Source organism: Rhinatrema bivittatum, chromosome 8 (genome assembly GCF_901001135.1).
Source record: "Rhinatrema bivittatum chromosome 8, aRhiBiv1.1, whole genome shotgun sequence".
In the NCBI taxonomy this organism is placed as follows: Eukaryota; Metazoa; Chordata; class Amphibia; order Gymnophiona; family Rhinatrematidae; genus Rhinatrema; species Rhinatrema bivittatum.
Window position 1 is genome coordinate 276149301 of NC_042622.1, and position 18213 is coordinate 276167513.

General features: G+C 39.7%; 1 protein-coding gene across 1 annotated transcript in view; it reads right to left on the reverse strand.

Moving 5' to 3' along the window:
* The window catches only part of DOT1L (DOT1 like histone lysine methyltransferase), a 590530-nt gene that overhangs the window by 270693 nt on the left and 301624 nt on the right, over nucleotides 1-18213 (reverse strand). The window contains 1 exon segment of the mRNA XM_029610991.1: nucleotides 8187-8293. Within this exon segment, the coding sequence (XP_029466851.1) occupies nucleotides 8187-8293 (107 nt within the window).

Here is an 18213-nt window from a genome sequence, read left to right on the forward strand (position 1 = left end):
TTGTGGATGGTTTTCTAAATTTTATTTATTTATTTATTTAAAATTTTTATATACCGGTATTCATGTTACAAACACATCATGCCGGTTTACATATAACAGGGGTGTACAATGAACAATTGAGTAACCTATTGGTGTGGAAGGAAGCAGTTACAAATAACAAGGTAATAGAACTGGGAGAAGAGAAGAAATGGAGCGTATAACATTAGATGAAGGTATTTACATTTACATTAGATGAAGGTATTTACATTTACATTAGATGAAGGTATTTACATTTACATCTCATTACATAAATGAGAACAGAATTTCCTTCTCTCTTTTTGGCAACTGAAATTGTTTATGCTGCTTTCAATATCCATGCTGTTAATACTAGAGACTGGAGATTGGGCTGCAGAACTGTTCCTTTAATGAGTGACCAGGTTTGGAATTGTTGGCAACCTTATAAGGGTATCTGCTGCTGGTCTTATTAATCACAGAAACCAAATTTGTCAAGGCCAACTGGGGGCTATCAGGATCACTTTTCTCTTGTCCTGTCTCATCCTTATAATAGTTTTTCATTAGTAGCAGAATCAGTGGTAGAGCACATACTAAGTCTTTGTTCCATGGAATTTAAAAGGCATCTTTGCACTGCATCTTGCGATGGCTTTTTCAAACAATACCATGGTAGTTTGTGATCAAATGTGAATAGGTCTATTCCTGGTAAGCCAGATAGCAAAAAGCTTAAGCTGCAGTATATGATCACTGAGACACCGCTTGTGCGGTTGTAGTTGACAACTTAATCTGTTGGCTATTATGTTCTTCTTCCCTGGAAGACAGATTACTGAGATCAATATTTTCCATTTGACGGCCCAGTTCCATATATTTATGGGCTCTTTGTAGAGCTGGTAGGAACTTGTTTCTTCCTTTTTGTTTATATAGAACATGGCCACTTCAATCAGGACTCTAATGTCTTTAAAGCAATGAACATTGCATTCATTTCTAGAAGACTGATGTGAAGCGTGTATTCTTCTTGCAACCATTTCCCTTGAGTACAGATATTGTTGAGATATGCTCCCCAATCAAGATGTAATGTAGTTTGTATAATTGGTGGGAAGTCCTGAACACATAGCAAGTTTCTCTTGCTTGTCCACCATGTGAGTGAATCCTTCACGTCTTTTGTAACTACAGGGATTGAATTGGTTCTACTTGCTCTTTAGATACCATAGCGCTTGTCTCATTTTCAGTCGTGCTAATAGTATTAATACACTGTTGAAGCCATGTGTCCTAGTAGTCTCATGAAATTCTTAGCTGTTATCCATTTCCTTGTTTCACCTCCTGTGCTAAGCTAATTAGTTTTTTTCATTCTCTTCGTAGGAAGATAGGGTTTTGCTTTTATCGTATTTAAACTGTGAACGCCAGATGCTGCCTTGATCTGCAGGGTGATTTTTCATAATTGACTAGGAATCCAAGGAAGTGCATTGTTTTCTGTAAGTAGGTTTGTGTTGTCTATTGAGTCTTCCGACAGTTGTCTTCAGAAGAGAAATACCAGTATGATCTGTTTTCTCAGATGAGCTGCTACAACCGCTAGGCAACTGGTGAATACTCAGAGCTGCTGCGAGTCCGGCAAGGTTTGTCTTCTAGGGTGAATCTTAAGATATGTCTAGTGAGACTTGTTGATTGGGATGTGTACACAGGCATCTTTTAGATCCAGGAATGTTAGCCAGTCCTTTTTTTGTGTAGGGGTGGTACTATCATTCCTATTGAATTCATTTTGAACTTTTCTCTTTTTAGAAAGATGTTCAAATCTCTGACGTCTAGTATTGGATAAAGACTGCCTGTTTTGTCCAATACTTTGTTCCCCTTTGTGATTTGGGAACAGGTTTTTTTTTAATCTAATATATTTATCTTCGCTTTAAGGCACTGAAAAGCGGATTACATTCACGGACTGTAGGTATTTCTCTTTCCCCAGAGGGTTTATATAAAGCTACAATCTTTGAGTTCTAAAAATTCGTCTTATTTTTATTTATATTTTCCTCTGCAACTGGACTACAATATCTAAGTTCAAAAATTCAAAAACTCATTTTATCGTATTATTTACATCTGGCATGGTTCTATGTCACTATATCCAAGTTAAATAGTTAAATTATACAGATTATATTACATAATTTTATTAATTACAATGTTAATCTATAATATTTATTATCATTTTGTTATATTGTCATCCAGTTATATTGTTACATATGTGCCACTGTTCTATGTAAAGCCCCTTATCTCTGTTGGGCAGTTTATTGTTATAGGTAAACCGGAGTGATTTGTAGTCTCTATAAGAACCTCGGTATATAAAAATTAAAAATAAATAAAATATAAATAAATAAGTTTGTCCTTGAGGTTAAACTGTTTTTGATTGAAGAAGTGATTACAACTCCTTCTGTAGTATGAAGAGGTGTTCTTTTGAGTGTTGCTGGTAAATTAGTGGGTTTTAAATTTAGAAAGTACTCTTTATTTCACTTTATGTCACTATATCCAAGTTAAATAGTTAAATTATACAGATTATATTACACAATTTTATTAATTACAATGTTAATCTATAATATTTATTATCATTATGTTTTATTGTCATCCAGTTATATTGTTACATATGTGCCTCTGTTCTATGTAAAGCCCCCTTATCTTGTTGGGCAGTTTATTGTTATATGTAAACCGGAGTGATTTGTAGTCTCTATAAGAACCTCGGTATATAAAAAATTAAAAATAAAAAAAAAATAAATAAAAATAAATATTTATTATTTTCAAAACCCATTTGTCTGTTATTTGACACTAGTGAAGCTTGAAAAACTGTAGTCTTCCCCCAACTTTCAGCTCTGAAAATAAATTTTGTGGGTTGGTTGGATTGGAGTCAAAAGGATCTCTGTGGAGGTTGTTGGCTCTGTCTCCTGTTTAGATATTTTGTGACTTTGTCTTGTTTGAGTTTGCTAATCTTGTGACTTCGACTGGTGTTGCTGCTGTATGTTGACTGGGTGTTGCCTGTAAGAGTTGTAGAGATTATATCTTCTCCTTTGGGAATAGTAATATGGCCTCTTGGAAGAGTCTTGCTTGAAGCTTCCCTGCTTTGTAGATTTTTGGTGAGAGATTGTAGAGCTGCATTTTCATTTTTTTATTATTTTTTTTTTTTATCACTTCTACTGTTTTCTTACCTTACCCCCAAATAAACTCTCTCCTCCACAAGGTGTATCTTCCATTTTTTGTGGACATCATCTCTGAGAAATGATACCCTTATTCATGCTAGTCTTCTTGCTGCTATGGCTGTTGCTGATACCTTTCTAGCTGTATTGGAGTCGTAAACTGACTGTCATATTTTGCACAATTCTGTGTGTCTGCCATGATTTAGTTGAAAGAATAATGTTCTTCTAGCAAGTTTTCAGAATGCACATGGAGGGTTTTTTTAGGTTACTAAAGATATCAAATCATTCTGATCTAATGCACGGTGATCCTTGCTTGCAATGTCACGCGATATGCTCTTTTGCCAACTGTATCAATAATCCTTGCGTCTTTCCTTGGAAGAGTAGTTGAGTATGTTTGTCTTTTTTCATCACTGATTCTACAATAATGGAATCATGAAGGAGTTGTCCCTTCTCACATCCTGGGCATTTTTATATTCTATAAATCAATATTTTTGACTACTGGTGGTCCAGAGAAAGTTGTCATCTAGATTTTAATTTGTACTTTCATTAGCGCAACATACATTGGTAGCGCTTTATATTGTTTTGATGTGTGGATAAAATTTAGCACGCCTTGCAATTCAATTCTATCTTCTGTATTCTCTTCTAAGCTATATGGTATAAACTGACATCTTTTGCAGAAAATGTGGATATTTGGAGTCTTCTGTAGTGTTAAACTTCTGAGTTGTTTTGGCATCAAGTCCAATAGTGGACCTGGGGATGGTATATGTGATTCTACTATAATGGATTCATGTGAACTGCTTGAATCTTCAGATATAGTTTGTATATATGAGGCAGTTTCAGATTTGGGTTTCTCTTCTATTGTCCTCTCTCTTCTCAAAGTAAAAGGATGAAAGTTTAATTGTAGGTGCTCCTGCAACTTATCCAATATGGGATGAGATGAGAATTTTTGTTGACTAGGCACCTGTTTCATGTATATGTTTAGGTAATCTCTGTACGAACATGTAGCATTCTTGTACAAGTTGCTTTGGTGGAATTTCTGGATGAATAATTTTTGACGACTCCATTTGGGGCTCCAGTGTAGGAGATTTATTTATAGTTTTTTATATACCGCTGCTCACCAGAGATATCATGTCGGTGAAATAAAGATAAAGAGATAAAGAGATAAAGGTATACTGCTTGATGTTTCTGTATGTTCTGTCTTTCTTGCATACTTTCTTCCTACCTTAATAGATTCTGAGGAAAAGCTCGATAATGAAGATGGTACAGTAATTTTGGCTCTGAGCTGACTTTTTTCCCTGCACCGGTGATTCTCTGCGCCAATGCTTTGGTGCCAGTGACGTTTTGCGCCAGTAGTTCCTTGCCATATTCTTTTGGCATCAGTGTCTCTTGGTTCCAATGTTTTGGCTTCAATTCTGTACTTTGCCTTTTTTGCACGGATGATTCCTGCTCCAATTTGGTTTGGCATTGTGCCTCTTAGGCATAGGCGTACCTACACTTTTCAGCACTATAGATAACTCGGTTTACCTGGCCTGGAGCTGTTTTTGAACTGGATTTCAATTTGGTCTCTTTCGATGAGTTTGGGTGCTCATATTTAAGATGGAGTTCTCTGTAAATTAGCACCCTCAGGGAAATATGTCCACAGGGGCCACATGATCAGGTCCCAGGCATTTCAGACAAAGGGAATGTAAATCTAGTATGGACATTTGTTGAATGGACTTTTCTGTAGTCATTCTGACAAATGGTAGCGACGCTGAGAGAGAGACTATTTCCAACCTTTCGCTGTAGAGGGACACTAGTGTGAGAAGACCCACACATGCTCATAAAGCAAAGTTGAACTTTCTGGGTTTTGAGAGAATTAAGACTTGATATGGCGCCATCAGATGACATCACCTATCTTGTGCGGCAGTTTGTTGTGCTTGTCCACTGAGAAAAACGGATCTATGACATCAATGAAGAAGGTGGTGACTGGGGTGAAGAACTTTGTTGCCTTGGAAAGGAAACATCTCGAGGGGATACTGACCTAGTCGTATCTTTCTTGTTAACCTCTGACTCAGGACGGGACCCCCCAACAACAGGCGAAAGTTTTCTCAAATTTTGAGGGATAACAAATATGCCCAGCAACTCTTTCATAGGGCTAAGCCATGGTGTGGAGCTGGAGGATGCCTCTGTCTGAGGAAATACCCTGCCCATTTTCGATAGGAGAGGCTCCAGTGCCCTTTTCCTATGTTCGGTGGCAGGGAGGCAAAGAAATTCTTCACCAATTCAGTGATTTGGTCAACTAACTACTGTGGTCTTTGGGTCTCTTAAGAGGATGTCTCTCAACTCTGGCCCAAACAGGACTCTCCTCTTTTTTCTGCAGAAGATATGAGATGCTTGGCTCTAATGAAAGAGATGGCTCAGATCTACACCACACTGATTTAGATGGGCCTCTGGTGTCACCTCCATAAATATCACAGGAATAATGGAAGAAATCTGTGCCAGTGTTTCCAATCTTGTGCCAAGGGAACCGTGGAATATGCACTCCGTGCTGAAGCCACCAACAGCACCCTGTATGCACAGGAATCTGGGAAGAAGGGGATGCACACACTTGGATACAGCGCCATGAAAGACCATGGGACTTGAGGTGCTAACCAAAAATGGATCAAATGAAGGATTTTCCCCCAGTGCCATGCTGTATCTTTCCTCTCAGCTCCAAAGAACTTCACTTCGAGGATGAGTCCCGATTAGGTACCAATCCTCTTCTGGTGCAGCGTGCTTCTGCGCCTTGCTTGACCCAAGTCTGCAGATACTACAAAAGGGGAAGCTTTCACTGCACAGCAGTGATGAGAGGAGCCCTTGCTCTACTCCATGTGGCAAGGCTTTGTAGAGGCCCTGCTCCAAGTGGACACCAATTCCTATGACTGGACTCATGGGTGATTCTTTGAATGCTCTACTAGAGATCCTGCATTTTCCAGGACAATGATTGCTGGGCCCTGGGAGATATCCTACCACAACTGCAGCAGTTAGCTATGTCATGGTCCGGGTACAAATACCTTCGTGGGCATTGCTGATCGACATCCAGCGCCCACAGATACACAACATGAAGCTACTTTTGATTAGCTTTCTTTCTGGACCTCTCCCCAGACATCTCACCATCAAACTTTTATTTTTAGAGAGTAGCACTTAAAAATGCTGTTGAGGGGCTATCAAGGCAGCAACAAAAGAAACAATTGCAATGAGGCAGAGAGAATTAAAGACTACAGAAATATTTTGAGAAGGTCACATGTCCGTGCAAGAGCTCAGTCAAAAGCAGGCTGGGGGACGGACTAAGCAGTGGGCGCACATGAGTGCCTCCATGCCATGCTCAGTAAAGCTTTTACAGAGCATGGAGAGACAGGTCCATTTGGCACGGTTGGGTGACATCACCTCTACCCGTCATGGCTAATTCAGCCTTGCTTGTTAACTGGGAATGGGTTTTGTGCCCCAACTCTGATTTTTTTGCACGGAAACACAACTATCAAACTATTATTCATTCTTCCAGTTTTTTCAAAACACTTTTAGCCCCAGCTTTTGTACCTAAACATCAAGTTGTCTACAAACAAGTATAATTTTCCTGCAAGTTTTTGTAAAGTCACTAATAAAGATATTGTAAAACAACAGCTCCAGCAATGGTGTCCTGAAGTATCCCACTGATTATTGTACCTTAATCAGAATAGACACCATTTACCATTACTCTGAGTTCTGTCCCAAACTCAACTCTGGAAATTAATTGGATGGTGCTTTTAGCATGATTTTAAAAGGTTTTTTTAATAGTAAGAGTCAATGCAAAATTTTACATTTCTGTTAAAAGATGGATTTCCATGGTCAGTCGCCTTTTCTATTTTAGGGCAGTGAACAAGGAAAGGTCATGCAAAAAACCAAGCAAGTTGCTGTTGGTTAAAAGTTGCTTGATAGCGCTTAAGCTTATTTTCATGAAGTGGTTGGACAAGGTGGGACCAGATGTGGCCAGCTGAAGAACTGCTATGGTGGAGCTTTACCTACTGGAACATAAGTCTATTGCATTTTTGCTGGATAAGAAAATTATGTTTTTGACAGACTTGGGAGCCATTTTTTAATATATTGCCTATGGAGCTGAAACAAATTGGATTCTTATCTTAGATCTTCAGGAGATTTTTCAGTTGACGGTGTCTAAATGTGTCTTCTTCATTAAATAGCACCATCCTTGAAGAGGCTTTTGTAATGACTGTTTTAGTATGATTTCTTTTTGCTATGGGGTTTTCAGAAGGACTGAGGATGGGAGGGTGGGAACTACTTATTTTGGCTCTCCAGTTTATTATGTTGAAAATGTGAATAATTGAAAATGTTAAGATATTTGAAAAAAAAAAAAAAAAGTTTGTTTCATCTGTGTGGCTCAGCTGATACTTGGCTTTAAACAGGGTGACCCTACATCCAGTTGGGCCAGGACATGCCTGAATGTTAAACCACTGTCCTGGATGGCTAAATAGAATGTAAACGAATATCCCTGTGGCACTCAATGAGCTTCATCATCCCCTCACCATGCATATCCACTCCCTCATCCCTCCCTACGGAAGTGGCTAGCCAAAAGAAAGCAGCAGCAGTCAGGGGCTATTGGGCCTGTGAGCCAATAACATTCACAAAGGAAACCTGTGCTCACAGGTTTCACAATCACTTAATGCCCATCTCTTCTGGCCAGCCACTTCAGCCGAGTGTGGCTGGACTGCATGACCACAAGAAAAGTATCTCATTTCATTTTTTTTTTTTTAAATCTATGGCCACCCTAGCTTTAAAAGCTCTCTCAATAATTATTATTGTATATATACATATATATATATACATAAATGTGATAAAAAAAAAAAACAGGGAGATACAATTATCCCTCACTCGCCTGCAGAAGTACTAAAGGGTCTCTGGGAAAAATGCTTAGAGCATTTGGCCTTTGAGAGTAGAGAAGAAGGAAGATCACACACACTCAACTTGTTCAACACGTCCGAATGTGGTCGGGATTTAAGAACCTCCGAAAATACTCACTATGGTTCGATCAATAGTATGCAGGTAATAAGAAACTGGTTTTCCGGTCCATGAAACCGACCCTTTCAGTGGTGATAACTCTACAACTCTCATTATAGTTCCAATATCTGAAGAGGGGGGAAAAAACCCAACAAAAAAAATGTTCAACACTTAAGATGTGCCCAGTCTCCACACATATTATAGAAATAAAAGGTGACATATAAGAATACAATAGAAACAGAAAGCAGAGTTGCTTACCTGTAACAGGTGTTCTCCAAGGACAGCAGATTGTCAGTTTTTACACATAGGTGACATCAGTGGATCAAGTCTGGCAGAGAAACTATTTCAAAGTTTCTAGAAACTTGAGCCTGCCCTACTGGGCATGTGCAGCATATCATACAGCCACAGGTCCACACAGGGGCCCCTTCAGTCTATAGTTCATCTTAAACTTAGAGAAACCAATTCCAAGGGGAAGTAAGGGGGTTTATGAGGACTGTCAATCAAAAGGCAAACCTCATCTGCTTTGATCCATAGTACGTACTTAGCTAGAACAACAAAAGACACATCCTCAGAAAGATTCAGGGGTTGGAGAGCGACTTCAATATCCAGGCTGTGAGGGCCAGGGACCCGATGTTGGGATGGCACAATAGCCCACAATCTTCAGTGATGATAGCTGGGGAATTCCCCAGCCTGAATTAATTTCTGATGGACACTTCCTGAAGAAGTGGTTACCAAATCTGTCTCACCTAAAAAAGCACTATAAAAATCATACTCCCTTTTTTTTCTGAGTTTCAACACCTTGTTGCAACAAGAGAAATCAGAGAAAATGCATATAGTAGACCCTAGCCCTAATTTAGAGCAAATGCAGCTGAGGCTAGTTTGCCTCAAATTCCCTTTCTCGAGCAGAAAAGCAGGACCTCTCCTGTACGGAGGCAATGTAAATAGATCTACCATGGGTGTGTCCCACTTGCAGAACATCTGATTTGCTACCCTCCCTGTTCAGCATCTTACCTTGTCTGCCCCGCCAGAACATTTTCCTCACTTGCCAGATATGTGGCTCAGCCCAATCCCATATCTATACAGCCTCCTGACACAAGAGATATGATCAACCACAACCGCTTAGAACGATAACTCAATATGATGAGGCAAAAGGGTTAGTCAACTACACGTAATCACTAATAATGACCCCTTACCAATATTCAACTCAACTTATCGACGCAACTATCCTTCTCAGGATAACAAATGCTGAGAAACGCCATGCCAGGAAATGAATTTTGCCCTTGAGGAAGGACAAGTGAAAGTCCGAAACACATTGTACAGTGTCAGGCACAGAGAAGCAATGTGGTGATCTTTCACACTGCTGTTAATTGATGGGCATGAAGATTTTGGTTGGTGTAGCAAAAGAAGTATGAAATACAGTCATGGAAGAAGATTGGAAATATTAAGATAAGTGGATTCTTATATATGGCGAATTCTAAAATAAAGAAGGAACATGAGCAGATTTTAAAGCACGAAGAGTACTTTAACACAGCAGTATAAAAAATATAAGAATTATGGACTGACCAATGATTAAATATAAGGCAGAGTGACTTATGGTATACATCACCACACAATGATGCCTATTATGATGGTCATACAGTAGTTGCGTCAATAAGTTGAGTTGAATATTGGTAAGGGGTCATTATTAGTGATTACAAGAGATATGATCCCATACATCCCTGCTTGTTGATAGAGAGCATTGCCAGTTGGTTGTCCATCTTGACAAGAATAATTTTGCTGGCCAACCTGAAAGCCTTCAAGGCATACTGAACTACCATTACCTCTACAAAGTTTATTTGATGAAGTTTTTGCTGAGCTAACCAAAGGCCTTGAGTGTAGAACCCCTCTAACATGAGCTCCCTATCCTGGGTTAGATGCATCCATGATTAGGAAAATTTGAAATGGAAGAATCTGGGATACCTCTGGCCAGACTGTAAATAATTAGCTACCAGAATAGGGAATAGTTCAGAGGCTGGGTGATTTGGATGCTATCCCGAGATCCTGAGTTGCCTGATCCTACTGTGATCTAAGGGTCCATTGGGCTTTTCTCATTTGAAGACGTGCCAAAAGGATAACATGTACTATTGATGCCATGAGGCATCATTTCATGCTGATGTCTGCTGACTCGTTCTCGCCACCATGGATATCAATATATTACTACTCTCCTTTGGAAGAAAAGGCTCTTGCCAGAATCATGTGGAGCATTGCTCCAATAAATTCTAATTAAGATGACAGGCTCAAATGGAGTTTGGGGTAGCTGATCACAAACTAAGGTAACACTAACACTCAGATGGTTTTACTCTGATTCTGTGGTACTGTCTTGAGACATGCCCTTGACCAGTCAATCAGCCACTTAGAGGAATATATGCACTTTGAATGCATATAGATATGCTGCCATCATCGCCAGAAACTTTGAGAAACCACATGGTGTTGATGAAGAGCCAAAAAGCAGTACACTATATTGGAGGTGGTGTGCGCCTACTACAAACATGAGATATTTTCTTTGACTTGAAAATATCTCTATATGAGGGTAAGCATCCTTTAGATTTAGAGAGCATATCCACTCCCCTTTTTCAAGAAACGGAATCAATATTCTGCCAACAGCGGCGTCCACCTCCCAGCTTGAATTCACACAGCCTCTCCAGCCCCTGAAGCAAGCAATTATTGCCGAAACACTGGCAGTGTCGGGCGGCTTCACAGTGCCTAAAGAAACGGGTTACAAACGATCAAGGTATTCATTACCAACGCGGTGAAAAGCAGTCCAGCTCATGATATCAGTTGCTCTAGTATGGGTGGCTTCATTTATATTTTGTGTAATACATTTCCTTTAGAAGTTTTACAATCTCTCAAGGACTGTGGTTATTAAGGAGAGTTTGCAAACAAGATAAAATATATAACACAGAATGCTACACAAACACGAGCACTAAAGTTCACTTAAAAAATTTAAAGCAAAAACGGTATATTCTAACACTGAGGTACTCCCTTTTGGGAGTTACCCTTAAAGATACCAGACATTAAAAATCTACCCATAAAGATTTGCATTTTCCCCATATTTTGTTTGTTGTTTGTTCAAGAAGAGGGGAATTATATTTTTGAGGTGTGCATTTTTTGGTTATACATTCAACACATTCAACATATTCTACATTTCCAGGTTACAGACGTCACCGGTACTGTTCCTGTATGATTTGTGTGTTTTCCGTGGCTCTCCGCTATGTTCTTATCTATTTCTCCCTCCCCTTCCTTGTTCTTTACTCCCCCCACTCTTCCCCCTTCCCCCCATTCTTAGTTCTCTCCCCTTTTTCTCCTTCCTCTCCCCCCTCTTTCCCCTTGGATACTTAAATTACTCTTTGAATACATGGCATCTAAACGTTTTTTCATGTTTTGCATTTACAATAGTACCAACTGTTTAATATGGTCTTTTTTATTGGTTTAGTTTGATTTTTGTTATTCATTATGTCAGTCATTCCATTTTTATGTTATCAATCTTTATCCAATCACATTTATATGTATTATTTTTGTTTGTTGCCATTCATTTATTTGTACTGTTGGTGTCTGTTATTTTTATAATTCCTCAAGAGTACTGTTTTGATTCTTCCTAGTTTTACCATTGGGCTTTGTCCCTCCCGACGCAGCCCTTGTGGCAAAACACGGTCCGTGTCGGGGGACCGAAAGATTTGTCTGCAAGCAATCGTTTAATAAACAAAGGATATGTTGATTTAATTTATTTCTCAAGTTTCATTTATTGAATTTTTCAAGATAAGGATCCATGAACTCTTATAGCGTTATGCTTTCCCTTATGGTCTACACCTAATTGCATACCGCTCATCGTCTCCACTCCTTATTAGCCTATACTTATTATAAACCAGACAAACTGTGTCCTAGGTTTTGATTGGAGTGTTGATTTTGGCTTTGAGGACTTCTGCTGCTGAGGGCGAGCATGAGAATTTTTACTGTTGATAGGACCAAGGGGTGGAGGAAAAACATCTCCTCGGCTGAAAGAAATGCTTCCTTGGTACTCCATTCAGATACCTCCTAGTTGAGAAGGGTGGATCTGGACTGGCAGTGGAGAGGTTTTCAAGCATTGCACAGTGGTTTTCAATCTGAGCCACCACTTCCTTGACCTCATCTCCAAAGAGATTCGCTCCATTTCAAGGCATGTCTGAGAATCTTTCCTGGACATCCAGGTCGAAGATCTGAAGCCCATAGTCTGGCAAGTTTACAGGGGCCAATACCCACTGCAGAAACTCTTGATGTCATCTCTATAACATCAAAGCTCAACCAGACCAGAGGTTTTTTTTTTTTTTTTACACACGTCATACTCCGAAAAGGCTGGAAATTGCCACTGATACAGTGGTAACCAATGTCAATTCCCCTCTAGGAACAGGTATCCGTGCTGTTCTGTTGGGTGTCATTAGGGATTCCAGTAACAGACATCCGTTTGCACCATTGTTCTGCATATTCCAATCCAAGGCCTCCTGGATTTTCCTATCTAGCTCCTCCTCGAAACCTGCTGATGCATACAAGGCCTGGAAGGCATGAGGGGAGGCCACATCTTCATGGGATACCAGAGGTGATTCGATAGCTAACACCTGGAAATTTGGAGACTGATTTAGTTCCCAGGATTGCATCAAAGAGGAGCTCTCCTCACAACAGGAACGCTTCAGGAGATTCAAGGCTGCCATCAGAATGTCCTTACTCCCAGCACTGCACATTGATGGAGACCAATACCAATGCTTCTTGGCGATTGCTTGATGCATATCATTGGAGCTCCTTGCTGCAGGAACCAAAGAGGCTGAGCCTTTCGCTCTCTTTGGGTGGGATGAGACAGACAATGATCCCTACTTCCAATCCTGCCTGGTGCTCAGTGTCGAGGAGGCTCAATGTGGATGCACTTCCAGTGGTCAATGCAGCTCCTGGGTCATTTGATATTGATACCAATGGACCAGACTTACAGCTGCTGAAGTGATTTTCCATGAGGAGCATCACCCCATAAGGGTTACAATCACACAAAGGGGGCATCCCTGGATGTTATTGTTACCTCCCTCAGGCAAAGGATACATCTATCATGGTTTCCATGATAAGACACAAACCTCTTCCATGGGGGACACTTGTTGAAACCACTGGCCACTTTCTCTTTTAGGAGCATCAGATGAAAAATCAACACAGCAAAATTAAACTTCATGTCTGAAGACAAAGTGTGACCAGTACCGTCTCTATGCACAAATATTGGTGCACCACGTGGCTGCCAAAAAAGAAAGAAAACTTAGAAACAATAACGAAAAACATGCCTAAATAACTAAAGGGAGACAAAGTCTGTGAAGCCCCATGAAAGATGATTCCTGCACTTTCAGAAAGAAAAGACGTCACCAACAACAGGAGAGACAAAGAACTGCTACTTGTGGGCACTGCAGAAAAGATGAGACTGAAGAATTCTAATTAAAGATAAAGAGGTTCCCATGTGGATGCATAGCAGTAGGATATACTCAAAGTTTCTAGAATCTTTTAAATCAAATTTCCATGCCAGGCTCCATCTGATTATGTCACCCATATGCGAGGATTGCCATCTTGCTTTTCCTTGGAGAAATAAAAAAAAAAAATCACTCCACAACTCTGCTTGCTTGAAAAATAAATCTCACAATTGGTTTTGACAAATAAAGGCAGTTAGTCTTCCTCCATCTCAAGTGGAGATGGAGGAGTGGAAAAGCTCAAACCCTCTTCACACCCCTATGACACCCTACCCTCCAAAGCCCTGTTAGACATCCCAAACTTAATCACCAAGCCCCTAGCGCAAATAATCAACTGCTCACTCACCACTGGCATAGTTCCCAACACACTAAAACTTGCCATGGTCAAATCCACCCTAAAAAACCCTAAAAATTCTGCTGTAAATATCTCCCTCTATAAATACCTCCTCCACTTTTGTAGTTACTCGCCTCTATCTTCTCAGCTGCTCTACTTTCCTCCTATCTATCCCCCCCCACTCCCGCCCCTTTTCGCACCTGCTCCTCTTTTACCCTCTCCCTGTTTTTTGTATTTTCCTCCTTTCTCAAGTTTTATTGTAAACCGGCGTGATGTGCCACACGAACACCGGTATATTAAAAGCTGTTAAATAAATAAATAAATAGGCGCTATGTGGTCAAAATTGGAAACTCCGAATCCATAATCACTCAACTTACCCAAGGGGTCCCACAAAGTTCCTCACTCTATTCCACATCTACCTCCTTCCTCTCTGCCAGCTCCTCATAGACCTTGGACTCCCACATTTCATCTATGCTGACGATGTCAAAATTCTCATTCCCATCCAAGAATCCCTATCCAAATCCATCAAAACATGGGAAAACTGCCTTAGCTCAATAAATCACCTCCTCACCAACCTCCACCTCGCCCTGAACACAGCAAAAACAGAACTCATATTCATCTTGCAACATAACAGCACCAAACCTTGTCAGACAAGAATCACTCACCCACCATTTCCTTCCAACTGCATGCATGAAGCCTTGGAGTCACCATTGATAGCCAGCTGAATTTTTAAAAATTCATTAACGCTATAATAAAAGACTCATTCTTCAAACTCCACACACTTGAGAGATCCCAAGATAGCTAACGGGTCTGGACGTGCGTAACCAGGGCTCCGAGGGAAAGAATTGTGTTTAAGGAAACTATGCTTCATACCGCTAGAAAAAGGAGAGCAAAAGAAAAAGAAAGTGCAGGAGAACTTACAGAGGGTCGGACAAAGGGCCCTATGGATTCCCATGTGATACGGGAGCAGAAGCCGGAGGACAGCTTGCAGCAAAGAGAGCGGATGGAAGAGGAACACGCCTCCTCACATGAGCTCCAGACGACCTTGTCCCCAGCAAATTGGATGCCCCCAGGGAACCCGTCGGCCTTATGAAAGGCAAGCGGGAGTGATTTCTTCCTCGGTAGAGGGAGTGAAATCGCCGGAGCATCTTGGCTGCACGATGAAGGTGGTGGAGTGGAACAACGGAAGCCACACCCCGAGGAAGAGACTACCCTGGGAGACGCTGCAGGCTGTACAAAACAGCCCACAACTGAAAGTACTTTTAACTCTACCTAAAAAGAAGGAATTGATAAAACCGGATACCTTTTCTTTAGAGAAGATCTGGGAAGCTGAACAGACTGTAAATGATAATCTCTTTAACCAGATGAATCCTCTGGCTTCTATGATAAATACAACATTGGAGAGAATGGGTAAATTAGAGGAGGATTTAAAGATTCAAGAGGATAAATCTGAAAAGGTTGAGTTGGAAATGATGGAAATGAGAAACCTGCAATGTAATATCATAAAACAGAACTCTTTACTTGTGAAACGTCTAGAAAATATGGAGAATCAAATAAAAGGAAAAAACTTGCGCTTAATTAATTTCCCCAGAGACCCTATGGTGACCCCACGCGATATGTGGAGGCAATATCTATCACAAATACTGAAATTCTCAGAGGCAATGTTTCCTCCTATATCCAAGGTGTACTACATACCAACTTTTTAAAAAGTTGAAGAAGTAGGAAAATAATTTAAGTCCTAATTCCTGTAACTCCAATGATTCCAGCAGTATCGGAGTCCTCAGTTTTGGACATAACAAAGTTATTAGAAACTACTCAAAGTGAGCAAGTCAAGCTTGCTACCCTTATTGTGACGTTTCTTTTGGAATCTGATAGAGACTTGGTCCTAAGATCATATTTCCGTAACAGGATTAAGTTATTTTTGGGGTTAAAAGTAGGGATGTTTCCAGACTTGGCGAGAAGCACCCAGACCAGAAGAAAATTATTCCTGAATTTGAGACCCCAAGTACAAAAATTGGGAGCAATGTATATCTTAAAATATCCGTGCAAATGTTGCATAAAATATAAAAATGCTTCATTTTTTTTTTTTTTTTTAATTTACCTGAGCAGTTGGAGAAATTCTTAAAAAAGTATTCAGTAGAGTTAATAACTTCCTCTCCTGTGTTGGAAGGCTAGTACAAGTAGTCTGCAGTTGGATCAGATATAATAAAGGTCTCCTGTATAGGACCCAGTAATTTCGTAAATGTTAAAGATTATTATTCCTGAGGATGTGTTAGGATCTCTCCCCATTATTGTGGACTTTAAAGCAGACTGAATAAGAAAGAGTATTATATGCGCTATTGTATTATTAATTGTTTATTTGAAAACTGCTATCAACACAAGATGTTTCTTGATGTATTTTTGAAAATTGATAAATAAAAAAATAAAAAAAAACTTCACAACTTAAGAAGCTTAAACCTCTTACACTTCCCATGACTTTCATACCGTCCTTCAAGCTACGATCCTTACAAAAATTGACTACTGCAATTCAATCCTCCTTGGCCTCCCTGCTTCTTACATCAAACCCCTACAAATACTCCAAAATGCTACAGCCAGAATATTAGCCAACACGCGTAGAACTGATCACATTACTCCAGTCCTCAAGGAACTACATTGGCTCCCAGTTTCCGCCCGCATCCTCTACAAGAACCTATCCATCATATATAAATCCATTCACAACAGCAACATCAACTGGACAAACATCATTTGCCCACACACCTCTGAGCACCCCACCAGAACAGTACACAAAGGTACCCTTCACATCCCACCGCACAAAACCTATCGACTAACATCCACAAATCTCCCCTTACCCCCCCCCCCCTTAGGCCTGCATCCATAGCTGCCTCCCCTTCTTATAAATATTAACTGCAAGGTCTGGTTCTACTTGTAAATATTAACTGCAATGTTTTGATTTTACAAATGTTTGATAACTTTCTACACCCCCCTCCAAGTTTGAATTCGCCCTGTTCAATGTAATTTTCCGTCTTTGTTACAAGTTACATGTTAACAGATATGATGTTATGACGAATACCTGTATAAAAAAAAAAGTTAAATAAATAAAATAAATAAATAAGTGCTTATTCTAAACAGTATATCCTAGCTCTGCTTTGCAGGCAGAATATATAGTGTTTGCTTGTTCTTTATGAACTGTAATTGAGGTCATGTTAGACGTGAAATGTTTTGCAGCTTTAATGGCTGGCCCCTAATGTAATAACACAGATGTTTCTCAATACAATCCCTGGTTGTCTAGAAAGAACAAACCATTAGAAGTGCTATACTGGATCAGACCAATAGCCCACTGAGCCCAGCATCCTGTCTCTGACAGCTATCAGTCTAGATAACCCAGATGTTATTCCAAGGGATCCTAAGAGGGAGATCCCTTGCCTGCTGCTCACTCTCAGAAGAGGTGGTGTTCCCTAAGTATACCTGGCTAAGGTGCTAATGGACCTGTCTTCCAGAAATATATTTAAACCTATTTTAAAATCATCCATTAGTATTGACCACAATCTCCAGAAACAAATTTCACAGCTTAATTATGCACTGACTTAAATTTGTTTAAAATCTGCTACCACCTACTTTATGGAGTGTCCCGTAGTCCTAGTACTATTTGAAAAGGTAAATAACTGCTGCCTAGTAAATTGTTCCACACCACTTAAGATTTTATAAAAGTTTATTCTCTAAGATGAAGAACCCAAACATGTTAAGCTTTTCCTTACTCTTTTTTTTTTGCCTTTCTCTGTATGTTTTCTAGTTTTGCTATATATATATATATATATATATATATATATCTTTTATTCCTGGGTTATGCAAAGCCCCAAGGGGTTGAACCAAGATCTAGAATGGGCTGCTTTATTGTAAATATGTAATCTGTTACAGGGTTAATTTCTCACAGGATATAGTTCAGTGTTGGGTCATGCCGTCACAGTGCATCATTCAGCTTTCATTTTGCGTCAGAGCCCAGTCGATTATATAAGCACTGGAGCGCATGCATGGCGTTTTTCTGCCTTGATATTAAAATTTCAGTTCTTTGAGGTAAGCTTGCTCTTTAATGCAAATACATATAAAAGATTTTCTAATAATATGGTATTTGGGTTCATCTGGCGTTCAAATTTGAATATTTGTTGGTTTTTTATTTATTTATTTATTATTTTTATATACCGACATTCGATCT